The 27,943-nt window shown below is 41.9% G+C and overlaps 2 protein-coding genes across 21 annotated transcripts in view; one reads left to right on the top strand and one right to left on the bottom strand.

Annotated features, from left to right (window-relative positions):
• The first annotated feature begins 350 nt into the window (after positions 1–350).
• Positions 351–2,029, top strand: INSM2 (INSM transcriptional repressor 2). Its single transcript, XM_041119389.1, is given in 4 exon segments — positions 351–527; positions 529–1,251; positions 1,253–1,320; positions 1,322–2,029. Coding segments are annotated over 4 exon segments (1,410 nt in total). The 3' UTR covers positions 1,764–2,029.
• A 1,965-nt stretch (positions 2,030–3,994) lies between these two features.
• Positions 3,995–27,943, bottom strand: part of RALGAPA1 (Ral GTPase activating protein catalytic subunit alpha 1) — a 135,898-nt gene continuing 111,949 nt past the window's right edge. For 7 of the 20 annotated variants that reach the window (XM_030036538.2, XM_030036579.2, XM_030036571.2 and 4 more), the window contains 3 exons: positions 13,909–14,033; positions 6,998–7,112; positions 3,995–5,404 (listed from right to left, as the gene is read on the bottom strand). In XM_030036538.2, coding sequence (XP_029892398.1) covers positions 5,308–5,404; positions 6,998–7,112; positions 13,909–14,033 — 337 coding nt within the window. In that variant the 3' untranslated portion in view covers positions 3,995–5,307. Of the gene's footprint in view, positions 5,405–6,997; positions 7,371–13,229; positions 13,261–13,434; positions 13,438–13,908; positions 14,034–27,943 lie in introns of those variants that run through there. The other 13 variants (XM_030036595.2, XM_041128149.1, XM_030036687.2 and 10 more) reach the window with 7 other exon arrangements.

Below are 27,943 nucleotides of genomic sequence, written 5' to 3'. Positions count from 1 at the left end.
CCCTCGGCCGCGGCCCTGCCCCGGCCCGTCGCCTCTCCCCGCCTCGGACCCACGCTCCCGGTCCCACGCCTCGCTCAGTCCCGCCGTTTCCCGCGGCGCCGCGCCGCGGGGTGCGCTCCCGGGGACACGCCGCCCGCCGCCGCCGCAGCCCGAGCGCGCCCGCCCCGCCGGCGGGGAGCCCCGGCCCGGCCCGCCCGCCGCCGCCGCCGCCTCCCCCCGCCGCCCGCGCCGGCCCCAACTCCTCATTGGCCGCCGCCGCCGGAGGGAGGATGACGCCCGGGCGGGAGCGGGCGCCGGGGGTATAAAGGCCGGGCGGGCCGGTGCCGCCGCGCTCCCCCCCGCCCCCCCCCATGCCGCGCTTCTTCCTCGTCTCAGCCCGCCCCCGGCTCCTACCTCGCCCCGAGCGGACCCCCGTACCCGCCCCCGCCCCGCCGCCCCCGCCGCCCGCCGCCGGGGGCAGCCCCGCCGCCAGGCAGGGGGCGGAGGAGGAGGAGAGGAGGGAGGAGGAGGAGGAGGAGGAGGGCCGCCGCCGCCTCCGCTTGCCCCGCGACGTGGCCCCCCGGCGGCGGCTGCGGCGGCCCCGGGCTCGCCCCGCCGGAGGGGCCGGCCGCCTGGGGGGCGGCCGGGCCCTGCAGCGCCGCGGGGCCGCGGGCGGCTCTCTTCGAGCGGTGCCTCAGCTCCCCCGCCTCCGCCGAGTCCTTCCCCCTGGCCGCCTCCTTCCCGCCCGCCGAGAAGCTGCTGCTGCAGCCCCGCACGCCGCTGCCCGCCCCGCCGCCGCCGCCGGTGCCCGCGCTGAAGCGGCCGTCGCGGGCCAAGGCGCCGGCCAAGAAGGCCAAGGCCACGCGGAAGCTCAGCTTCGCCGACGAGGTGACCACCTCGCCCGTGCTGGGGCTGCGCATCAAGGAGGAGGGGCCCGAGGGCCGGCCGGGGCCGGGGCCGGGGCCGCCGGCGGGGCGCACGCCGCTGGGCGAGTTCATCTGCCAGCTGTGCAAGGAGCAGTACGCGGACCCGCTGGCGCTGGCCCAGCACCGCTGCTCCCGCATCGTGCGCGTCGAGTACCGCTGCCCCGAGTGCCACAAGATCTTCAGCTGCCCCGCCAACCTGGCCTCGCACCGCCGCTGGCACAAGCCGCGGCCCGGCCCCAGCGCCGACGGCTCCGCCGCCGCCGCCGCCGCCGCCGCCGCCCCGCCGGGCAAGGAGAACAGCCCCGAGCGGCGGCCCCGCGGCCCCGCCGCCCCCCCCCCGCCGCCGCCAGCCGCCGCCGCCGCCCCGTCAGCACCGCGGCGGCGCGGACAGCGCCGGCGGCGCCCCGGCCCCCCCCCCCCGGCCCCGCTCCCGGCCCCGCGGGCGGCCCCGGCGGGGAGGCGTTCGCCTGCCCCTGCTGCCAGAAGCGGTTCCGGCGGCAGGCCTACCTCCGCAAGCACCTGGGCACCCACGGGGCGGCGCGGCCCGCCGCCTACGGCCCGCCGGAGCGCGGGCAGCTCGCCTTCGCCTGCCACCTCTGCGGCGCCCGCTTCCCCTCGGCGGACATCAGGGACAAGCACCGGCTGTGGCACGCCGTGCGGGAGGAGCTGCTGCTGCCGCCGCCGGCCGGGCCCCCCGAGGGCGGCGCGGCGGGCGGCGAGCGGCCGGGCTTCCCCTGCAAGCACTGCCCCGCCACCTTCTTCAGCGCGCCCGGGCTGGCGCGGCACGCCAGCAAGTGCCACCCGCCGGAGAGCAGGCAGGTCCTGCTGCTCCAGGTGCCCGTCCGGCCGGGCTGCTAGGCCCGCGGCCGCCCCCGATGGGATTGCTCCGGGAGCCCGGGCGAGCCGAGCGAGTCCTGTCCACGCTGTAATTCCTATGGAAAGTCGCGGTACCCACGGCTACGCAGGCGGAGGAGCCTCCAGCGGACTCCCCCCGCCCCGCCCCGGCCCCCGCCGCCTCCCCGGCCGGTGGGTAGCGACGCTCGCCCCCGGCCCAGCACGGCGGAAGGTTCAGCCGACGGGCGGTACCGCCGCCGCCTCCGCGGGCCCGTGCCGAGCCCCGCGCGGGAGGCAGGCGCGGCGCTGCCCGTCGGCGGCCGGGGGGCGGCCGGCGGGGGTGGGTACGGCCCCGGGCTGGCGGCCGCACGCCGGGAGCCGGGCCCCGCCGGCATCTGCCGGGATGCGGGCAGTGCCCGGGCGGGGGCGGGAGTCGGTCCACCGAAAGTACATCTTCCGTAGCTACTCTCGGATAGAAGTACAGCTGTATATACGATATTTAAAGAGAGGAATTATTTTTCGTGAGAAAGGGAGCCTGATCTAGTGACCTTGTTTCAATAGCCTTAGCCCCCCAGCTTCAACACTTAAGTTATCGTGAGGTGTTTTGTTTGCTGTACTCTGTACTAAGATAGTCGAGAAGGTAAATGTTCCTATTAAGTCAGTGTCGAGTCATATGATAGCTAGCAAAACGTATGGAAAATTAATCGTGCTGTCTGCTTAATTAAAATACCGGGTGTTGATCTTCTGTAGCTAAGTACGCATCTCCCGCTTACTCTGTGTTTCTGTACCCCGGCGACCGGGCGGTAGGCAAAACGTGCGTCTCCGGCAGCTGCCCGTTTCAAAACCTGCTCTGCTCCGTTAGTGGCTTGTTAGTGCGGCACGGACAATAGCGAGAAGCGCAGTTGGGTCTCGCCAGGCCGGGCAGCGCGCGGCCCTGCCAGACCCTGCGTCGTGGGCAGGCAGAGGGTCCCTGTCCGCAGCCGGCCTTTTTGGGTGGCCTCCGACCCCTCTCCCCCGTGAGCTGTGCTGTTGATGTGAGCTCCTTCGAGTCTTGTGACCAGCTGAAACTAGAACGTGAAACAGTCTTTGGGTCTGTTGCTAAAGCGCAGATGACAGGCTACCTTCCTTCTCCCCGACGAGACCTACCTTTAGCAAAGCAACCCGCAGCATGTATTCCCTGGCTTGAACGGCGGTCTGGCCAAATGCTTTGAAATACCGTCACATTTACCAGCTACTGACATTTCAGCCGGTATTTATTTATTTATTTATTTATTTAATTTCCCCAGGCAGGAGTGCTTGTGTCTAAACGGGATAGCAGATGAGGCCAAAAATAAGGGCAAGCAAATTCAAGAAAGGATTTAAAACAAAGCTCACGCCTTTCTTGAATTCAGCAGGGCAAAGAGGGTCAGCTGGTGACTTCTGAAGAACCGAGTTGATCCCAGCCCTAGTCTTTGTTCTAACTGTCTCAAATCAGCATGCAAAATATTTCAATCTTTTGATTAGCATCCCCTAAAGCAATTATTTCTGTAGTTTTAGATTTTGTTACACACAGCAAAAGATTCACGTGTATCACGCCCAAAGGCTGAAAGCAAGCGATAAGTGCTTTTTTTTAAATGTGCTTCATGGACTTTTTCGTTTTAGTTCCAGGACCTGGACAAATGAATTAATACAATGTAACCTAAAGTGGCCAAGATTTGCTGTCGCACGCAGACGGCTAAACTCGCAGCTCGCTAGTCTCATATGCCAGAAATAAAGCATGTTATTTTAAGTTGTGCATTTTTCCATCATTTGTTGGTAACAGAGACTTAGGTAAAAATGCCCCTTTTATGCAATTAAATGAGTTCTCCCTCCTCACAGTGACAACAGAGAAGGTCACTGTGTTTTTTTTAAATCATCGCTCTCCTTTCTTCACTTGTGCAGTCAAAGACAAAGGGCTCTGGACCACAGAAACCTGATGATTATTATCTGCTCCTACAATTAGCACACGAACAACCAGCCTGCAGGAGGGAACGTCCTGCGCTTTGCGTTACCTGCGGAGCTACGTGTGTTGTATTTACCAGATCTGGGGAGAAGTTTTCCGTACGGCGTTCTTGCGATGGGTTGGGAAAAAGCTCCTAGGAACTCGTGTGTACTTTTTAATAAAAATGAAAACTAAGCCGTGTATCGCACTTAACTGCTCCACGTGTAATATGCTATTCTTCTATAAATTGGAGTAAGAATCTAATCACTGAGGTGAATGACTAATATACAAAAGGTGGTAAGAATAATTTTATTGTATTATTAAATAGCATGTCTTCTCTTAAACCATTACAAATTTGTAGATACTACATGAATGACAATACATAATCTATCTTTTTATTGTTGCCCATATGATATATTTACACATGCAGTTAGTACCGATGTCATGCTACATTTTGTTAACAGCATTTTGTTGTTTGCCAGATTCAAAATGTGAGCATTTCATCTTCTGTAGGAAAATGTCTCTGCGAGGGTGGAACACGTGTACTAATCTGCACTCACAGCGTTGGAATCGTCAGCATTTCAGGCCAGGCTCCTGGAGCATGTTCCCTTTTCTTCCCTAGTACATATCATCAGAGCAATGAATTTCTTTCAGGGAAGTGCTTTTTTTTTTTTTCTCTTTTTAATGTAAGAAACAAGAATATACATCTAGATCCAGCAGCCCAGTGATAAAGGCTGAAAACCGTGAAAACTCAATGGCATTTACTATTGATACCACTTGGAAAAGCAAACATTATAAAAATATTTGGAAGCCAAGCATATGTAGAATTTCAGCACAGTGATTTTGTTTTCTGGCATAGATTATGGCATCACCTGCACAGTTATGAAATGATACGTTGCTCTGTGAAGAAAGAGTTGGTGCTACGAGCAAGTTATTTCGTTTGGACTCTGTAATGCTTGAAAGGCCGTTGAACTACTTTATTCTTAACATAAATAATCTGTACACGTCCTGTGCATTAACATTGTGACATCTGACAAAGACTTTACAAATGCAACTTCAATTTAAAATTGTACATTCATTTTCAAATTGTACATAATTTCTTTCTTTGTTACAGAGAAAATTGCAATGGGGCACAATAAATATAGTGTAATCAAACTGCAGTCTCCAATTCCATATATGACTCAAGATCAACCAGAGTTAAAAATGACTACTGTTAAGATACTGTAATCATCCAGGAAGGTAAAAGGTGCAGAGGACAAACTGCACTGCAAAAAAAAAAAAAAAAAAAAAAAAAAAAAAAGGAAAAAAAAGGAAAAAAAAAAAAAAAAAAACCCTAAAAAAAAGGCAGCGTGGAGTTTGATAAAAAAACAAAAGCTAAAATATTAAAGTAAAATTCCAGTGTCACTGTTTAAAATAAACATACAGAAAAGGGGTAGGCAGGGGACGGGTGCACGCACATTAGAGACATTATCCTTTAACAGAAAGCGGTGAGTTGCTGCGGGAAGGGTGGCGGATTGCTGTTCACTAGAAAGCTGCAGGCATCTCGCCACTTAGGACTTGTTGGCCGAGCCAGAGGAGCGGCGCAGTTTCATGGACATGCGGCTCTTGCTAGTCCGAGGAGACATTGGAGAGGCTAAGTCTGTTCCATCCACCTGTGCTGTTGCTGCTGCTGGAGGTTCTCCCGGCTGAGTCTCTGGGCAGAAGCCTGCAGAGGACAGCAAGAACCAGATGGGTCAGTGCCGCCTTCCGCACTCGCAGCGCGGGATCTATTCACAAGGGGCAGAGAGGAATTTCAGTGCTGCTGTCACTCCCACAGCATCTCCTAGCCCTTTACCAGCTGTGGGTGATGGTACTGCACGTGGAGTTAGCCACTGCCACAAATCCACCTCTAGAGAAAAGGCGATGCCAGAAATCACTGAGCTACGGGACTGCAGAACCCCCTCGCTCTCGGCAACTGAGGCAGCACTGAAGTGGGCGACGTTCTCCCGCTAACCGGGAGAACAAACACCTCCAGTTCCCTCGCAGGGATAGGGAGTTGTTATTCAAATCACAACCCAGAAGAATCCAGTCTTTAATGAGAACATGAAGGTTAACAGCTCATTGCGCATGAAGGGAGCTCTAGGAATGCAGCTGAAGAGGTGGAGTGAATCGGGGGCCAACTGGGAGAGCAAAACGTCTTCTCCCATCGCAACTGCAAAAGGCAAATTCCTACAGGGCCCACAAGGCAGAAGCTTGAACAGATCATACTAATTGAACAGATCATACTAACTGGATGCACTATATGTTAATGTTTCTTTGTAAAAGGAACAAGATGAATTTGAGGTAATGGTATGTGGTTCATGAGCCCAGTGCCCAGAGCTACACTCCCGTGGGCCCCCAGTCCTCACTGCAAGGGGACAAGGCTCTTCCTTACAAACAGCCCGTCTCCAAATCTTCTTCCATAGAGACACAAAAGGAAAAGGAGAAAATACAAAATCAAAATTACATTCTCCTTCCCGTGTACAGGAAATTAACACTATGAACTCACATCCACAAAACTGAACTGCATTTTAATTAGCCATTTACACAGACTGACAGCCTGATTGAACTCAGCTACCTCAGTCGCCACTGATCGCTTCTGACTCGTATAAATTATGGACAGAAGCTTAGTCCTGCAGAAGTCAATGGGGAAACCCCTGCTGACTTCAGTAAGCTAGAAATCACTTGCTATTTCTTCCACATCATGCTATTACTGCTAATTCTTTAAAATAATAATGCAATAATCAGAACTGAAGATCTCTCTCCCTCAGTATACGTTTCATATATTAAGGGGTGCAAAAACCATTCAAAACTGATCATGATTTATTTTGAAAGGCTCCTCTAAAATCAAATGAGGTCATGAGGTAAGAAGTCTAAGAGTACATTTAAAACATATTGTCATAAACTTCTGCGATTTAGCGCCCTGGCTGTCCTCCTCGCCTGGTCCAGCACCTGCCTGCTCCAGAGGGATGGCACGGTACTTTCTATCTTTCTCAAATTGACACGACCCATCAAAGTGACTGGGAGGAGAAAGGGCTGTTATTTGTTCCCCAGCTGGTGACAGTAATTCTGTTCATGAACTAGGTACTTCATTGCCAAACAATCTGGAAAAGCATGGTAATGCCTGACTCACTGTGCCTTGCAGAAAAAGGCACGCAGGGAAACATGCACTCTCATTCTCTGAAATTCTATCTTGTTCTAATTTTACAAGGAATTAAAGCATTTCAAATGGTGGAAGTTAGAGAACAGAAAATAACCGTTGTTGTTTTGCACAGCATACCATTCACAGCTAGCGTGAAAGACCTTCCGTTTCAAGCCTTTGCCCTTTACCTTGATGTGGCCAATGCTTTCTAGTGGAGGTTTTGGAAGGAGAAGAAATATCACAGCATTTCTTTCTTTGTTGAGAATGAAGAAGTGATGAGGAAGGAGGAGTGGAAAGAAGTGAGGAAGGGGGAGGAGAAAAGATAAAAGATAACAGGTGTGAGACATGAGACACGAACCGCAGAGATTGAAGGGTATTAACAGATGAGCACAGAAAAAGGAATTTCGAGTTTCATTATGCAATTGCTGCTCATGCTACAGGTCAAAGAGAGTGATGAGTTAGTTATGTGCAATGAAGCAACAGCTCTGAAATCCGGCATCATACTTACCAACTAAGCATTACAAGAAACAAAGGAAGAGAGAGAGAAAGAAAAGAATTCTATGACATTATCCAGATCCAGCAACCTTATTCACAGCAACTGAGATACATCCTAAACATTGTCTGAAATGCTTGCTTCAAGTCTGTGAAAACAGTTTAATACTCACACACATACACACAATCGAGAAAGAAAAACAAATGGCAACTCGATATATGGCTTCTGCTCCCCAGCTGTTTCACAGTATTAAGTGTGCTAAAATTATAGCCAGTCTCAACATGAGACTCCTGAAATCACGTAAAGAAGAAAAAACCAGAGTATTTAAGCTAGTTAGTCTGCATCAAAGGGTCAAACCTTAGTGTGACATTTTATCACGGCTTGGCTCAAGAAAACCTTAACACCCCCCCCCCCCGCCCCAATTATTTCAATTAAGGTATTATTCCGGTCGTATCTTAAAATTTTGTTTCTGATTCCTGCAGACAGAAGCACAGATTCACATGTAATCCCATTTTTTTAAGAAACTGACTTAGAGCTATTGAAGAACAGAAGTCACGTAACGTGATTTTCACATCTGAACATATCACACCAGAAGAGTGAAGAATAATGGCACTTAAAATATATTCAAAGTCTGACAGCAATCAACAGACTGAGTAGTAACTAAATTTCTTTGGATTTTAGATAAGCATATATATCTATATATACATACATACGCACATACACACATGTGGATATTAAATGTGGTATACAGAAATTCTTCAGGTTTTGTTTCCCCTTCACAGTTTTAAAATCTTCAGTGTAAAATGTTACTATCTTTATCTCTCTATGGAATGAAATATTTAGTTATCCAAAATATAAAATTAGGGTTAAATAAGGTGGCTTTATTGACAATTGACCTAGAATCAGAAAGTCCTATAAAAGAAACAAAATAGATGTGTTAGGATTTTTAAGAGGTTGAAAAATATCAGGAAGTGATCCATATTTTTCATCTCTTAGGCCTTGACAAGTGACAAATACCATAGCCTGATGAGCTATGATATTTTGGGGCCATAAGGTAAAGCTGTTTCAATTGCTTCTGAACAAGGAGGTGGATCAACAAAGTTGAAATGTGACATTTTCACACTCCATTGGAAAATTTTAGGATCTTCTACTAATAGTGTGTTGGTTATTTGACTCAGAAATTAACTATTTAAATGTCACATGGAATCCTAACTACACACCGAGTTAGAAGTGAGGTGAGGTGGAGGAATCCGGCGGTATCGTTAACACACGCACTGCCATGACTCATCTCGCGCATCAGTTCTGACTTTCAAAGAGGTGAAAAATTCACTGAGCAGAAGCCTGACAGCGTACTGATGTTAAGACAGAGTGCTGCATGGTAAGACTATTCTCAGTGCTTCTGGCTTTATCACACCTTGTGGATCAACATTTTCCTGAGTGCCATCTCTGATAATTTGTGCATGTTGGTACATTTTGATCGTTTTTCAAGATACTTCAGCCCCCCCCCCCCCCCCCAACCTCCAGGAAAGAGGGCAATCATTTTTGTACAGCTTGTGCCCTTTGCCACTCTTACAAATTCCAGTCCAAATCCAGCCAAGTTTCCCCGTCATGCTCAGCAGAACCTTGCTAGAGTCAAGTCAATTAAGCCTCTCACTAATTTTGGGGAATAAGGAAAGGAAGCAGGAAGCGGATGCAGAGAGAAGACTGCAAAAGCAGCTGCAAAGCAAGACAAGAAAGTGAGGAAGAGATGGTCTAAAGATCTGGGAGACTGGAACTGGGTAGGACAGAAAGAACTAAGAGCCAGACATGAGAAAGAACACAGCAAAAAAGATTAAGCTTATGGCAAAAGAGCAGCAGAGCCCATGACCAGTGAAGAATGCTCTTCAGAATCTGGCTGGAAATGAGTGTTGGGTAAACCTGTTCCTCTCTGTCAACTACTACCTGTGAAATCCAGTGGCAAAATTCCCAATCTTTTCCACTAGTGGAGATTCAGGTAGAGGTAAGACAGCTTACTACCTTACTACGTATTATTGCCCTATCTCAGTCTGCAGGAGGTGGTGGTGGATCTAGAGGTTGCAGTTTTGCTCATGAAATATGTGGCTGTTAATCAGTGTTATAGAATTTCTCTTTTGCTCTACGCCTTAAAACAAAAATGGAAGGAATTAGACAAGGAAAATGTTGTCACAAGACAATGAGTTCATAAAGTCAAACATTCAAAAACTAGGAAATGTCAGGGTTAAAATTTAATTTTGTCCCCTTGTGCGTATGCATGGGATGCTTTTTAGTTGGACAATCATACTCTTTTTTTCAGTGGACCCATTTCATTAAATGTAGAAAGTTGATCCATTTGGGTTTCTAGCAGTCCACACTGAATTTACTGCCTCAAAGTGCTGAGGATCCTCAGCTTATTATCACCCAAGTGGTTGACTTAAGGAGAATAGTTCAGAAACGCATAAGGTTTCAGCTTGAGTTGCTCCAATATGAAATTTTTGGAAAATTTCAGTAAGTTTTGAGGTTTTCCTCTGATTTGGAATGAAAAAAAAAAATCTTCCTAAGTTTGGCCTGGAAAAGGGATAATGAGAAACTCTTCCCAGCCCTGCCAGACATACAGTCCTCATTTCTGTATTTCAGCTTCACTTCCAATCATTTAGACCCTTCTACAGTGAGAAAAGCACCATCATTCTCATCTGTGAAGGGGTAATACAGGGCCCAAAAGACTCTCAGTTCAAAGTTACACAGCAAGCAAGCAGCAGAAGAGATTAAGATGCAGGCTGCTGAATCTGAGTTTTTCTTGTACAAGGCTGAAGTATCGTGACCTGTATGTTCCCCTGCTTCCCTGCCTGTCCGATGGCATCCCCACTTACTTTGGGAGCGGGGCGGCAGAATTGTTCTGAACGCAGGCTTGAAAAATACAGGAATGATCGTTGGGATCAAAAAGTCTGACGCTTTTATCACAAGGAAAACACGACTAATGTAGAGAGGCCCCTTCTTTATAAGCTTTCCTGTACTGAGGTACTACTTTTAGTAGGAAGAGAGGGAAAAAAGAAGATAGAGAAAAACGAAACCCAAGACATCAGTACATTTTAAAGCTCAGAATCTTAGCATCATGGGGTCAATAAGCCCTTCAATATCATTAAGCTTACCATTGACAGTTCCCTCAACCTATTCTGGTGTCACAGAAATCTGGTTTACTCAATAGCTGTATAGGAGGAGTTACTCTATTTAACAGAGTATCTGCAGTTACTCTATTTAACAGAGTCAGCACAAAGTAAAAAACACAGAGGCAACTGAATTATATTCTGTGATTAAGTGCAGGTAAATCTCAATTTTTAAAAATGTACACACCCACTACGCTAGTCAGGTTCCTAAACACGGGAACGTGGACTTGTCAGATATTTTGACAGGGTAAACTAAGTATCTAGATAAATCAGCAGCAGCCACAATCACACTGTATTGAAGAGCAACCACTGTAAGGAAGGAAATGGCTTTTGCTGAGGGCTGAGCCTTTGATAAAATATGTCAATCTGAGGAAATAGAGTTTGTTACCGAATGGCATGTTCTCTATTTGCTCTGATTATCATAGCTCAAATGAAAAAAAAAGGCATGCTGAAACCAGCCAATGGGATCACAATAACAACAACAAAATTACAACTCCTGGTGATGGGCTGTAGCAGCTTCACAGTTTCTACAGATCTTTCTTAGAAGAAGAAATCATATATAATATTTTAGGAAAATTAATCACGATCCAATTAAAGAATCAAGTCTATTATATCTAAAATGTGGATTTTTTTTTTCTAGTCTCTTCTGGTCAATTATTTTTCATTAAAGAAAACAGACATAAATGTAATATTTTGTATTTAAAAAAAAAATTGTCGTGTATTTTCAGAAGCTGGTCAGAAATTTTCAGATGACATGGGCACGTCTGGCAGGGAGCCTGCAAGGTTTTGTCTGAGTCATTTTAGGGGCGATGAATGTGTGTGGATTCCCAGGCAGGACTCTAGTGCCACTCCTATGTGCAATCCTGGCACAATTCAGAGCTCTGTATCTATTTTTTCAAGAAATCTGCCTGTTGTAGGGACCCTGGAAACTTAGGGGTATCTATTTTTTTAACAGCACCTCTGATGGACTCTTCCTTGGGATCACAGTCCGTCAAAGTTCTGGGTCATCCGTAGCCACCTCGCTCACAGGTCTGCCTTTGCTAGAACTGGAAACCAGTGGTTTCCAGGCTAACCCCAAGCCCTGGCGTAACCTTTCCGGCAGATGACTGCAGTGTTAATTTATACCTGCCTCAGGCTTTAGAATTTGTCCCACAGTCAGCTTGGAGGTAGATGCTGTGGTAGTACTCCAGGCACTCTGTCCTGGAGCTGAGTACCAGAGTCCCAGGAGCCCCCAGGCAAGCAGGACTGTCAGACCATCCCCAGCTTCCCTGGGCTGAAATGAAAGCTCAGAATTAGGCAGCTCTGGGGACAGGTTGTTTGACTCTGATCCATGTCCGTCCTAGGAAGCTCCTGACACCGATGCGTTGGTCAGTTCCACTGCACAGCACAAGGTCCAGAAGAATGTGGCCCTCAGGACAGGACATCATGTTTCGTAGTACGTAAACACACACACGCATACATGCAGATGTGAAATACATCACCTCCTATTAATGAGGTTCCTGCAGAAACTTATTACATTTGATAGAAAGGCTAAGCCTAAAATCAAGTTTCTAAAAATCATAATCTTTTTCCAGATCATGTCAGAGAATACCAAGTATGACTAGGACAATTTTTAAAGGAATACAGGAATTGCCACTGTTGAGCACCAAACTAGTACAGAGAAGCAGCTTTGCTTCACCCCAAAAGAATGAACTAGAGGACAAGGGCAGAACAATTTAGCCTGGAATGAGATTTCCAAAAGTGAATAGGCAGAACTGATACAAGTGCACTAGGATATAGAATATACACTAGCCATACAAAAGTGTCTGGTGTTGAATACTTGCTGAGTGCATTAGGTAGGAAATGTGGCAAGGACTGGTATCCCTGGTTATTGTTTTTAATGTTTCTAGTTACAGATTTTTCCTATTCAAATGTTTTCATACATTAAATTATGTTACTATTTTTTTTAATACTGATTTCATTAGTTTTAAGTTACTTTTAATTTTGTTTCCCTTTGGTCTTGACTATTTGTACTAGCATAACTATACCACTTATTATACCTTGAAACTGCACCTCACTTCTACTTATGGTTTGTACTTTCAAGCGAAGGAGTCCCTATGTTTTAACGTCTCTGTCATTCTTTCTGTAGCCCTATCACAACTATTCTATAATTTTAGAGTTTATTTCTGCATATTTTTGCAATTTAGAAACAAATTTTGAGATAACAACTTGCCAAATTATTCTTATAAAATTTATTTTATTTTGATTTACAGCTTTTCCACAGAAGCTTTTGGATTTTTTAGTCATTAAATAAAGGTTTCTGAACAAGGAATTTCAAGTGTTACACATTCTTCTTCTCCTTCTCTCCTATGTTATCACTGCAGAATGTCTTACAACATCAATGAAAGACAGTACAGGGTACAAAACACACCACTGCCATCCAGTACTACTTGTTCATGCTGAGAAACAAAGGTCAACACAATAAAGTGTTACTCATTCAACAACTGTCTCTATCATTAGTTACCTTAATCCCAGAACCAGTGTTAGTGCTTCATGCAGACCTGAGGTTAGTAAAAGACTAAAACTTTAAGAAGATGTAGTGGTCATTTCTCAATCAGTGTGAAATTCTTTTTAGTGTGAACAAGGGCAACAAGGAAAGTTTGCATACAATTTGATTACAAGCTTAGTGCTCTAGTAAAAGTAAGAGGAACAAAGGGGTTTTTTGGACACTTTGTCTTACCTTCAGATAAACAGAACTGATATTTAATGATCTAAAAAGAGGGGAAATAAAATAATGAAATAATCATAAGGAGTTCAAGAAATTTCAGAACAGGAAGGCCTTGAGTTACTCATTTTCTTTTACCGATTTTCTCATTAGTAACTGAAAATGCAGTATCCTCTTATAAAACAGGTATTTTACTGGAAAGCAAAAATTACCTTAAAACCAACTTTGCAGCTAATAACCTGGAAACAAAACTGCTGACTGCAAGGCTCTCAGATTTCCAATTTAAAACTTTACATTCTAAAGATGTAATGAGCCTTAAAACTTTCTTATGAGGAAGGTGTACTAAGATTAAAGAATGTATCTACCTGAACTAGCCTAGATAAGGAGTACCAGGGCTTCCATGGAGACTTTATACAGGGGAACATGATAAAATTCACTGTAAAAATACAGTGTCTGGTTGCTATATTAAAGCAGCTTCCCAAATCTTAATGCCAGGCATTGGCTCATGATGCCAGGCAACAGAATAAAGATTTAAAGGCAACTTTGCCCGGGTTCTCCAATATGTACATACAGTCTCTCCGATTAATGGTAACTCTTAATGATGTGCAAAGGTCTGATTTTTTAGTCTTTATAAGTAAGGATACTGCATTTCAAATAAGATTGTATAAAAACAGTTCTTTACTGTACTTCTTACCTGTCTCTGAGGGCAAATGGTGATAAGGTGCTGGACAGAAAACCTGAGCAGCAAAATCCTCAAATGTTGTAGGCTCTAGGTGATGTTGAACAATTGTTTGCAGGTATCGTGCTCTCTCCTCATAACTGGTTTAGCCAAGAATTAAGGATGAATTTATATCATGTACTGTAACTGCTAAATATCAGTGCCTAGTAATTCAGAACTCTTGTTTTTGTCAAATACACATAATGTATTTCAGTGACTGTACACACACTTATTTTTAATTCTTTACATAACTATATTATCTGATACACTGAAGTAATATTAACCATAAGATTAAATGCGATTCATGTAAACCTTATGGTTCAACTATCTTTTTTTTCACGTCTGATGCAAAACTTTCTGAAATTTTTTTTTCAAACAACAGCAACATAAATACTCTCTTTTAAGTAACTGATTTGCCTGTACTCTGGTCACAACTAAATATAAAAACATTACAATTTTTAAGAGGTATAGCATGAAAAATAACCTTAGCATTAACAAAATAAATGATTTTGCACTTTTCCATAACAAACTGCTTCCATAATCCCTAAAAACACACACACACACACACACACAGAGTTAAGATAAATACATAGTGAAATTTCAGTATTGGGAAAAACACCTTGTCAATTATGCTGTTAAAACAAGCAAGAATATTTGTAAAGAATCCGCAGGACCCTTAAATACTGGCTAACAGGGTGTCGGCAGGGCACTGACAGCAAAATACTGTACTTCTTCCTTTTCCCTATGTTCTCCCTCTCTGATATTATTGACAAGAAACTGGTATCTTGAAGTGTTGTTGCTTTTGAAGAACCCTCTCCAGGCTTCTTGTTCCAGCAGGCCTGATTGTGCTGTTAGCACAGAGAGAGCGAGAAAAAGAGAGACTATTTCTGCTGTTCATGAAAGCAACTATGGAAAAGGCTGTCAAAATGTAGAGCAGCAGGCAGCAACATACAATTATCAAGAAAAACTACCATGCTGACTTCATGTCGTATAGTTCCTGAACTGAGAAATCAGTTAACCTTTTCTCTCACAACTTTCAAAGTCCTCCAGCTGGACTCAATATGTTAAATGAGGGAGACCTTCTCCAGTTATTTTATAGAACCGTAAAGCGATCAGAAATTCTCCCTGGCATTTACGCTTGTGCACACTCTTTTTTTTCATATTTTACTTGTAGATAGTGAGATCGTTTTCTCCTTACATAGTTCTGTTTTCCTAAAAAAAAAAACAAACCAACAAACCAAACCCAAACAAATCAGCATGCTGTGGAGGAATGCACTCAGAATCGGTTTCCTGAAGGTTCTCGGTTCTGATTTCAGGTTTGCTGCTCTTTTGGGGGGGAACAGGGACAGTGAGGAAACTACCTTTCTGACTCAATTTCAGCACCTGTGAAATAGGGATAATATTCATCTTGAATGCATCTTTTAGCATTCCAAACATAAAAACTGCATTACAAGTGATAAGTGTTTTTAATAGCAAGTAACATTTAAAATAAATAACAATATTATTTTCAGTTATGATAAGCAATAAAATTCTCAGCCCCAAGTTAAAGCTGGAAACAATACCCTTCATCTTAGCTTATAAAACTATACTTCAACAATTACAGAACTTTTCCTACAAAACCTTTTTCCAGTTGCTTTCCATAAAATATTTACAGTAGATTTTGCAGTATATCTAAATATGAAAAAATGTATAGAGAATATATTATCTGAAAAGAACTTCTAGTGAATAAAATGATCTTCACCATATTTCATTAGATCGCAACTTGGTTACATAGCGAAACTGGGAAACAATTTTCCCTCCAAAATCTGTGTTCCAGATTGTTTCTGGATTCTGAGACAGCTGAACCTCAGCAGAAGTCTCAGTCTGGAGAAGCTATGATAGAAGCACTAGGACAAGAGAAAATATAAAAATCTCCCATTGTAATGGTTCTTAGGTTGGGGGATAAACACAGTATTGAGCCTTAACAGAGGAGGGTAGTATAGCAGAGTTTTTAAGAGGCTATGTATAAGTGGTAGAGGATGAAACTGATGGTTGAAGTCTAAATAATACTACGTATCTCACAACTTGTTGAAAAGCACTTTTTTCATTGGGGGAGATTCACAGCTGCTGAATTTTCTGCAGTTAATAGAGTCCTTTGATTCACAGCAGTGCCCCTTGCACAAAAAATACTGGCCTTTGTGTATTACCAGAAACTAATTTTCTATTTGGCTGAAAAGGGAAAAATGGGGTTATTGCTCCTCCCTCCTACAGAGCTTTTCATTATGCCTGATGCACTCAACTTCTAAGCTCTTCTGAGAAAAAAAAATAACTGAAGAGGCAAGAGGTAGAAAAATGAGCTTGTTAGCACATTAGAAGTGAAGTATCTTGGTGGGCCCTAGAAATTCCCAGTGGTGTGTTAACTTATCACTCTATGCATGCTGGCACTGATAGTCTCCCAATTGATCACTCTCTTTTCGCACCAAAGGTGCTGCCAGGAAGCAAAGGCTGAAGGCCCACAGGAGAACAGGCTGCTATCAAAACAAGCTGTTTTTAAAAGTCTGCTTGAATGGGTAAAATGTTTCATGAAAAAGTAGGGTGGAGACACCTACCTGCTTTTAAAATGCTCTACTTTCAGAGGTCTCTAAAGGAAACCTTTTAGTTTATCCTATTCTATCCAAAGCTTATACACAAATAAGGCAAAAATGAAGGAAAGTTACTGCTTTGAATGTGACAAGGACATTCCCCTTCTCCAATCTAGGCACCTGTCTCCTAACCAAATAAAGTAGTCTTGACACAGATGCTGACTGAGGAGAATAATGATGTTTTCATTACACAGTGGAGAGGACATGCCCGTATCAGTTCTAGAAGTCTAATTCAAATGCACACTTAGTACACCTAGAGAAAAGTAATTCAGCTAGCCAGGTTGCTACTCGTCCTAACAATCCACAAAACCATCTGCAGCTTGTTAAAAACAGAACCCCGCTTAAAAACAAAACAAAAATCTGCTGCGAATGCCAAGTCCAAAGCTTGCTGTATTCTGCACTGGGAAATGACACACTCTCCTCTGAAGAACTCCTTTTCTGTATCAGAGCCTGAGTAGCTGAGATTGGGGTACTTTTGTCTTCTATGCACTTACACTTTGAGAACATTCTAGTATTTTAAAACTCAAAATTTGTATGCTTTTGTGGCTGAGATAATCTAGTTCTATGCTGTATCTGAATGCAGCTATCTGCAAGAGTGACCATAAACCCATGGTAGTTAATTTCTACATTACTCCTAATAGGCTAGACATTTATTTCTTTAAAATGTGGCTCTCTAGGGAAGAGTTATTAGCACCTACAAATTGAGTGGCACGTACAAACTCAATGGCAAGTAATAATAGGGCAATGCAAGCGGTATTCTTACTGTGAGTGGATGTTGCCACTGGCATCAGCAATTAAGATGGAATGGGAAGGATGCACAGAGAAACCAACGGAGAAAGACTGGCACAGAGAGTGACTAAACACTTAAAACAACAGCGTTGTGAGCTTTCTGCTTCTGAAGAAGGTGCTAACTAGAACAAAAGCGAACGGTTAAAAAGGTAAGATATACATTAATTATACAGGCACTCACTCAAATCTGTCAGCTAAAAACTTGCAGATATATAATCCGCAAAAAGCATAACAAAAAATCTAATGACTTCATTATACTTTTTCAGAAGATACGGTTCTGAAAAATACAATCAGTACAAGAAAAAATGAGGAATCGTACCTTTATAGGTCACTCAGGTTGTGGTCACTCACGTTGTAGTCACTCCAGCTAAAATGTCATTTGCATTACAATCCATTTTACTTATTCTCTAAATCTACAATTATTTCTATTAATACTGAAAATACTGTACTTTCCATTATTACTGTAAACATGCAGGTTTTTTTAGACCTGTTGATTTGCACTTGGGAACAAGCACCAAAATCCTGGCTGTCAGATCACCTACTTATGCTTAATCTGTCTGAAAAACATCTCATGTCTTCACCTAATAGCTCTCCATCACTCTTGATTGTATCACTTTCTTTTTTAACTCAAGTTCTGTTTAGATTCCTATGGCAGAACACATCTACAACTTGCAGATTCTTTTTGCATAATCTAATCTAAAACTTTTTCTAGCCGTCTACATGAATGAATTATATAGGCTCTTACTTCACATCTCAGTTACTGCCATGTCCTTTTCTCTGGCCTCAACAAATGAATTTTTAGTCCTCCTTATATCTACTCGGAGCATTGCAGAGCCCACTTTCTGCATGTACTGCTTAGATGGGGCATTCTGTGCAGATATCACGATCAGTCTGCCACTCCCTAGCACAAATGCAGGCTACTTATTCTAACTTTATAGTCCATACTGATTTGATCAATTTTATCAAAAATACTCTTGCCTCCAGTCAGTTAACGCAGACAGTCACTCTCACTTACCTTGACATTTTTGGACAGGCACTTTAGCACATTTTTCCATGTGGCTTCTCATGCCTAGCACCAGGTCTCCGTTAGTGTCCACAAAACAATCCCCCTTCAAACTCTCCCCTTTGCTATGGTGTTTATCGAAAAAGAAACAAGGAAAACACCTTGGAAGACTTAAGTCCGTTGCTGTGTAGGTCACATAACTATTTGTGCTGTCTACTATTGTTTCACATTTCCCTGAATTTTTTATCTGCCTTAATTTGTTGCCTTCAGTTTTATATTTGGCTTTTTTACTTCTGGGGGACAAACAACATGTGTCTTGTGCTGTACTCCATCTCAGTATAATGAGACTGTGGTCTATGCTAAGGATATATATGTGCCACAGTAATACAAGCAAAACAGCTCTCCTGCTTGCATCTAAATAAAATGCATTACAATAAATCTATCTAGTATTTTGCAGTTCAAGAATAGTGGATACATGATTACTATGTTACAATTATCCAGGGAATACTAATCCTAAAATGCCATTAATCTGAGGCAGAGAAAAAAAATGAAGAAAAAGCAGTTTCAACATTGAGTAAAATTTCCAAGACTTTAATTAAGGATATGGGATTTCGCAATTCTGTAATCTAACTATTACTAAAGCATCTAAGTGCCAGATTCACAAAAGGGCTGGAGAAGAAATCCTTGTGCCTGCTCCAAAGACCATCTGATAACAAACGCTTCCTGAGCAGGGACTGGGATCCAGGGACTCTCCCCTCCCAGGAAAGTACCATAACCATTAGGTTACACCGATGAGCATGTACTTTCCCTGTGATTCAGAGATCTTATTTTATGAAACAAAGAGCAATTTCAGCAATGAACAGAAGTCCCAATGGTTAGAACAGTCTTGTAAGACGCAGGAGATGGGGCCTCAAAATTGGAAACTGCTCTCTCATTTCCTGGCTGATTGATATAACTAGGGAGTTATCTCCTGTTGTGTTTGTATGGGCTCTAATCCAGTGAGCAGACCTTCAAAACTCTTAGCATTGCTGCCTTGCAGGTCAGATGACCAAAGAATACCTACCTACTCATTGGATAAAGAGAGGCATGACCTGGGCATTTGGCTGTTCAGGATACGGCAAGGACGTAGGCAGCTCTAGTGTGTGCTGATGCGGGCAGATCTCCAGGGAAGGGTGGCACTGAAAGCTTTAGACACCGGTGAACTTCAGAGGTATCCAAGGCTAGGCATTTGCTGCGTGGAGATTCTTAGCACCTATATTTTGGACTCAGGCACCTATAAGGCCAGTCGGGAGGAACTTGGGTCAGATCAACGTAGTTATATGCCTAAATGCTCTCAAGACTTTTGGAAAAAAAAAATACAGAAAATGTTTTATAAGACAGATTTCCTCAGCAGCTTCTGGAGGGAAGGATTATGCAGGGGAACCTACTCAGTGACAGAAACTTTAAAAAGGGCTGAAGAGATGCACAGTTCATTAATACACTAAAACGGTGATGGAAATAATTGTGATGTTAGATCAACATTTCATTTGTTCAACAAAATTTAAAAGGAATGCCTTTGTGAAGTACCTAAAGTCATCAATGGCAGAAACCGTATTTTTCCAAAAGTCAAAAGAAAGTATTTATCACTTCAGATACCACAATAAAATGTTATGCCTCAGCTTCCATTTTAGTAGATGACTTCAAGATGACGTCTGGATGATTTAAAATGCATCAAGATCACTACAGTTCAGGAAATACCCTAGAACTATGAAGTTCCAAGTTGCAAACTCAACAATGCTTCAGGCATTCCTACACCCCTACCGATGGGCTGGTCAAGTCCAGTAGACTGATAATACAACTTTTTTTTCTTTTTTAGGAAAAGAAAAGATGTCAGAATTACAACAACAGGACTCCCTTTGTGAAAGGGAGTAAAAACGTGGGCTTTTCACTCAATTTTTTTCCATCACTGTCCCTTTCATTCAGAAAAACTGAACAAAAACTGAACAAAATTGAAATAAGACACTTCCATGAAAGTTTTATTCATAAATCTTCCCTCCTGATGCTTATGTATTTATATATACGTGCATGCCGGTGTAGTATATCACAATATAACTGGATATTGGAATATGTGATCACAATACTGACGGTACGTAGTACCTGAGATTCTTTGATTCCAGTGCTAGGAAAAAGAGAAGGTTTTGATGATTGCCTAGAAATACCTCTTAGAAAAAAGCCACAGAACGCATTTCTAAATAGCAAGATGGACTTTTTCAGGTTAAATTATAAACTACTGTCAGAAATACATGTACAGCTGCATCCCTGACAGTTCCAACTGTTAGCAAAATCATCTAAGAAGTCAATATATATTGATATGATTGTGGAGTGTATGACTTTGTCAGCCAGGCATTTGGAAAATAATTTAGACAAGCAGAAACCAAAGCACTGCTCCATCCTTAACTGGAAAATGAAAATCCTCCACCCAGAGATACTTGCTTGTAAGATCAATGGACCCTGCAAGAGGTTTTTTAATTGCATGTATACACGATTTATATAAATGAGATTAACAATATTTTAAGAAAAGCTACGTAAAATGGCACCCTCTTGTTTACTACATTTGCCCCCCCAGCAAATTTAGAAGCACACCTCTTCTTTCCTAGAAAAAACCCAAATTTGTAGTATTGTCAACATACAAAAATGCTCCCAAGATATTAAAGACCAAAGGAAACAAAGAAACGTGAGGCACAGTGAATGGCATATGTTGATAGGACATTTTAAGTTTCTCGCTCTCTGGCCTGAAAAGGTGTGCAAACCCGAAAATTAACTGCTACAGTTTGAGGTATGATGAAAGCATCAATTTTATTGGGCAGATTTTTCCTAGTAAATCACAATTCCCGACATCAAAATGTGAAAAGAGGATTGCCTCCTGTAAAAACATAACAAATACAGGCTAGGACCAAGGTTTTACAGAAGCTGAAAGGAAAAGTTAGCCATAGCAGAATTTGACTTCCTTCTAAAGGAAGACAGGACAAAACCCACACAACACAGAAATGGAAGTTTTTTCTGGGAAATCTCACTCTGAAAGAAGAGATTGCGCAGTGGTTGTCAAAGCAGCTGAACTCATACTGAGTCACAGCAATTTGTACTCTTTGTTGGCTCTTAGAATTAAGGATGTAAGTTGGGCTGCTATTGATCCAGTGTTGGAAGCCCTGCAACTAGCTGCGTTTTGTATGTAGGTGGGTGATCAGTATCAACTGGCCACACTGAGAGGAACAGTTAAAGTTCTTATATTCTGAAAAGTGACTCTGCAGAAGTGGCATCACGGTGCTCCCTATTTATTGCATTTCAGTGACTTCCACATCTAGTTTGCCCAGTATACAAATAAAGAGATCTTTTTTTTCCAGCTGCAACTTCTGTTTTCTTAATTCAACTTGGTATCTCAAAGTCAGCCTGGGTTCTTTTCTGTTTCTTAAATACTGCCAATATTGAAAACGGCATATAAATATTTTGTTCTGTGCATCTGTTTACACAGCTATGCTGTAAATGAAAGCAGCTTCTGCATATGCAATTGGAACTTAGCCACAACCCTGATGATTCATAAAGCAGAATTCAGTTCATTCTCCTCATATCTGATGCAAGTTATTTAGGTGAAAGAGAAGAAAAAAAAATTACTATGCTTGACACTACTAAACAGGTGAAAGAATTAAAAATTTTATAGTCTTCTAAGGTGATTTTTTTCTCTACTGAAACCATATTTTCAATACTAGTGACAGCACTTTTGCAGTAAAATGTAACGATATATTTTCTTACTCATAAAAATGGAACATAAAACTCGGAGGAATCAAAGTTATATTTTAGAAGTAAACTTTTATGTTGCATTTTGTGAAAACATTTTAAAACTGCAGAATGGACGCAGTGTTAATTATCCCAAATCACTGATTTTAGAAAGTAATGTATATGTGCCAGTCTACTAATTAATGTAGATATATCATTAAAAAATGAAAATAAATATGAAAAATAAGTAACAGGCTAAGCCTGTGGAATTTAAGCAAACATAAAATGTAATATCTAGCATCTTTAATAAAAATCTTATTCAACACAAGTTTTAACTGCAGAAGGTCTTTCTGAGGCAATTTCTGAGGTATATTTCTCCATGAATAAGGGAATATATAATAGATAAATCCATACAAATTAACCCCATCATTCCAGATCTTGCAATTTGTTTCCAAAGCATATAGTTGCATCAATCTTTAAATGAATATAAAGAAAATTACTTTTCATTTTTTACACTACTGAAAAGTTGAATAAATCTGTGATAAATTAAAAGTTATTGGGCAAATTATAACAACACATACTTTTGCCATTTAGAGGCCTATTTCTTTAAGAGTACTAATCGTACAGCTAAAGGAGATTACTTTCAGTATATCTACCCTATGCTTAAATGGTTAAAAGTCCTGCAAGGTTAGCACAGGCTAGATAAAGTCACAGCCACCGGGTGTTTTCAAGTCAATGCTATTGCTTTCTGCCTAGTTTACCACCACAGTATATATCGAAAGGCATTGACTTTATCTGAATTTATATACGAATCTTCATTTTTTGCAGTGTGAGCACTTTCAAAATTGCTAAATTACTGCAAGAAATTGTAACTGATGCTTACGTTTTCATTGGAAAACCCAATACATTTAACATTCTGCAACATTGTCCTTCTAGGAAAATCCTTGATATATTGTTTATTTTTATGTTGTTCCATCAGATCTTACAGCTAACTAAATTCTTCAGTGGTTTATAACATCATCTAGGAAGAAAAAGCTGTGATTCATCAGTGCAGACAAAGCTGGGCTTTAATCCATTCCTATAACCATATTGCCAAGTCTATATTGTTTACATTGCGTCTCAATTAAGAGACAGGCAGGACACCTGGTACTTCTTTATCTAAGTCCCACGGGCTGCCAGATGACTCAAAATCCATAACAGGTGCTAAGGCAGTGTGAGTGTAGCACCATTAACACAAGCTGGAATTGGATAAAATTTGGACTATGCTTAACCACTTAAAACACTCAATTATGAAATGAAAAATGTAACCACTCTGCACCAAGCTCCTTTACAAAAGGCACTTCTAAAGATATGTAGAATCAAAGTGCAAGTGTAATGGACTTAACATAAATTTTAATTTTAGTATAAATATTCTCCAGAATTAAACTATATAAAAGCCAGCTATAGAAAGAAGTTGTATAACCATATACAAACATATACTTACTGAATTGAATGAATTCTAATTCTGATCATCTGCTTAGGCAGCAAAAATAAAAAACCTGATGCTCAGACTTCTAGCAATTTCAAAGTTAGGGGAAACAAATCTGAATTAATAATACTTATTGAATTCTTCAACTCTGTAGAACCCAGAAGTTATTTTATTTTAAAGGACTTTGGCAAATGAAAGCATCTTACGGAAGGATTTTAAAAACAGCAAGGTTCAAGTGAAAAACTATATGATAAAAGACACTCCTTTGCACCAAAACATCCCACTGCAGATCTCTTTTCAGCACTTTTTCAGCTAAGGTGACTGAACTAAGCATTAAGCTTAGACACTGACAGACACACCTCATGAGAGAAAAAATGAGTATCAGAAATTTTACAGTGGACAATTACTTAAGAACTATCTGTATCTAAATGTGCAGTAATCCAATTAAGTTTCTATTTAATATTGTAATTATCAAGAACACAATATAGTGATTTTATTACCAGAGTAAGCAGTAACAAAGTACAGTAAACTGTCATTTAAGACAGTGTCATAGTATCTATGATAAGCAGCATATTGGCTTAAACTAATGCACTATATGCCTCTAGGGAACGACAGGCTCAGAGACTGGGTTTTAACATCAGAATCTACCCATTAATCTTGACTTAAATATAATCTACTCTGCAGTAAGAGGAAGAATGGGCATTCAATGAATTATCTGTTTGAAATATAGCAGGAGCATATTAACACAAACATATAGTAGCAGAAAGTCTCAGTTTCGGTACCATGTATTGTGTATCGTTGGTTTTACAAACCCTGAACTGCATTTTAGCATGAAATTAAAAAGATAGTAAGACCAAATGGCTAGCAGTATTGGAAGGACGAATACCTCAACACTGTAACAGACCGCTCCTTAACTTTACTGGCTGTGTGGTTAGAAGACTAGTGACAGTGTTTACAAATACCCCACTCCTCCATGTTTTAGTAACAGGCTACAGAGGTGAAAACAAAACAGTGAAGGAAGCGGTGCCGAAGCCCTTACGCGGGCAGAATTCCTACTCCAACTTCCAGGGAGGATTTGTCTTACTAACGTATCCAAGACGGGAATCGATGACCCTACAAGGTACGTTGTGCTAATTGTTTTGAAGCCCGTTACAGCTGCCGCTGCTTCGGGCCCTCTCTGGAGCGATGCTCCCGCCGGCAGAGAGAACAGCTCGCGGGCAGCCGCTCACCTGGCAGCAGCGGGTCTGCAGGAGGCGGCAGGGGAGGCACGGGGCCAACGGGCCGAGGGACTGAAATTTATTAAGGGTGCCGCACCAAATGTGCCAACCAGAGACGCTAAAGGTGTTGCAGTCATCACTTCAGCCCACAAACAATGTGGAATAGTATAGGCCAGGGGGAACTGCAGCCCCACATACTAACTCCTGGTTTTGGGAGAGGGGTTTATCCCCACCCTGACACTCAGCATTACAGCAGTTTTAACTCAAGTAATTAAGGTTGATGAGTGTAAAAATACAGAAGCAAAACTGGCTCTTTGCTCTCTGGTATCAGTGTGAATGCTCAAGCCCACTCTTCATACATTCAAATGTTTAAATTTCTATCTTAAATACTTCCTCTCTGCATATATGGACATATTTATTGACGAGGGAAACAGCAAGGAAAATGCCTTTCATGAAGACATTGCTACAAACTGTAAAATTACACAAATCTGAACTTATATTAACATTAAATATTGTCCAGCAAAAAGACTGCACATAAAGACATGTATTAATTTGCAATTCCACACTACACAGTAACAAAGAAAACTTCTCACATGAGAAATTTCATCATTAATTCCAATCTGTACTTTAATAAACTTTACGACTACCTTTCTTTTTTTCTTTCATAGTTGAAGAGAATGTTTTTTTCTTTACCCTGGGTTGCTGCAGTACCGGTATGAGATAATCTACTTATAAGTCTCTTCAGAGGGCAGTAAAGTCAATTTTAAAAATGATTTTTAAAACTCAAAGACAGGCTTCTTCTATTTAAATGAAGAAAACAAGTATTAATTTTCAATTACTTCCCTCTTTCTTTATTTTGAAGGGCAATTAGTAAAGCAGCCCCTTCGCCCTCCTCCCTAGTGCTGTCAAGCTGTTGAGAGCAGTTTGCAGCACTACAATGGTACTATTGTGAACACAGCCTGGGCTTCCTTCCCACAGAGAGTTAAACGGGCAGTTCCTGCTGCCCATGATTGGTGACCAGCGAAACAATACTTAAGAGCCAGGTTTTATCAGTTCCACGCCAAAGAAGTGAAGCCAGGGAACCCAAGCCTTCATATCATGCTGAACCATATGCCAACCCTGCTGGCCCCAAAGGTTTATCACTAAGAATCAGGATCCATCATGTCCCCTGTGAAATTTCACTTCACATACCTTCTGTGAAATGCATGGCTTTGCTGAAAACTGACCTTTTTCCACAATTGGCAAGAACAGATGGATGGTAACTAGGGTTTGGCAAGCAGAAATTAAAAGATTTTCTAATAGCTTGCATTCTTCTATGTTTGGGAGGAGAAGCATTCAGGAGATAGATATATTTGTGATCAACAGATCTATTCAGGTGCAGTTAATCAGCAATTAAACTATTTTCTTAATGTCTAGAAAGTATATTGAGATTAATTTGATTGGTCAGGCTATGATTAGGACTCATGTCCTTCGGACTACCATATGGTAATTCCAATTACTGTAATACTAACTTTTAATCCTTGCTTTATGTTAGTTTATTCCATTTTTCTATTATGTGGCACATACAGAATAAACTATATACACACATACATCCTTTTTTGTTATAATTTTGACCTGTTTAATTTGTGAATATTGTTACATGAAGTATATTCCATCTCCAGCTAGATGTTTCCACATACTGACAGGTATTATATATAACCTCTTTTTTCAGTAAGTGAAATACAGACCTGTAGGAGAACAAAGACAACCAATGTGCTAGTTTCTATTAATTTTTTTTTTTTTTTGGTACCTATCATCTTCTAATCCCTCTGTTGGCACTGGAAAGCATGTCCCAACTGTCTTGATTACCATATGCAGAATGATGCAGAAACAGTTTGCCAATATCTTATTCAACTCACCCGAAAACATCATTCTATCTCACAGACATTAGTGTTTGTCAGTTTTGCTTGTTACAAACAATCTCCCACATTTCCCACCAATTTAAATATCAGAATCAACCATACACAATGGTATATACTTATATATATACTCAGCTTTTAGTGTCTTAACATACAAATCTTGCAAGTTGCTTGCAAGTCACTTATCTGTTATTAGAGGTGAATTTATGACTAGAAAAGGATCAAATCAATAAACAATGCTGTCTTTTGTGACATAAAAATAGGGCTTAAGTAGTTCAAAAACATTTCTTTCTTTAAATCTTAGAAATGTCAGGAAAAATTGTTTAATCTTCCCTGCTTTTATTCACATAATTCTGAAAGCTATCAAAGAAACCTGTATGAATTTTAACACCTTAAGGGGGCAAGAGTCTTAACATTTTAACAAAGGGCTTTTGTTATCCAAAATGTTTAATTAATTAATAAGGTTAAGTAGGTATTAACAAAAAACCTGTCATTTTGTGTTATGTACAAAGCAATCAACTCTGTGTAAGACTGAACTAGTTTATCTTTTCCATTGCAGTTTAAGGACTCCCAGCCTTCTCCCTGCAAATATTTGTTTAAAAGAGGGATCTACACACAACTAAAACACATTTTATAATGAAAGAGTGATTGCTCTACTAAATTCCAGCTTACAACATACAAACATTTCCTACCTTAAAAAGATGCAGTAACAAAGAACTCCCCTCCCTCAAGCGATCTGTACTGACAGATCCAAATTCAGAAGTTCTAGGGGGCTGATAAAGTACTGCACTGCTTTTCAGGGTAGCCCAGTGACATCCTTTTATTCTAAAACAGAATGCCATCAGCATAAGCCTGCCCATATTTTATACAGAAATCAGTAGAACCAATACCCCCCTCTTCAGATGGGTAAATTAGATTTATGAAAGAATGTAGAAGAAAAAGAACCTAGAATATATTTTTCTTAACAGCAGATTTGAGTCTCCCCCATAATTGTCTACAACATCAACAGAGCACTCAGCTCTTTATAAGTGCAATTATTAGTAGAAAATTGTATTGCTAGAGTCAATCAGTTTTGTCTGATTTGATATTTTGCTTTTTTACCACTTTCAAGAGTCTTATGCATTTCATTAGGGAAGAGTAACTAATAAATAAAGATGTGCTACTAATTAAAAAATAAGTTATAGATATCTTGTGATGATAACAATATTACTCTTAAACCCATGTGCTTACACTATACCTCTTTAACAGGTGCTCCCAGCATCCTA

This window comes from Aquila chrysaetos, chromosome 2, assembly GCF_900496995.4.
Source record: "Aquila chrysaetos chrysaetos chromosome 2, bAquChr1.4, whole genome shotgun sequence".
Classification (NCBI taxonomy): Eukaryota; Metazoa; Chordata; class Aves; order Accipitriformes; family Accipitridae; genus Aquila; species Aquila chrysaetos.
This window is presented reverse-complemented; position numbering and strand designations above follow the sequence as displayed.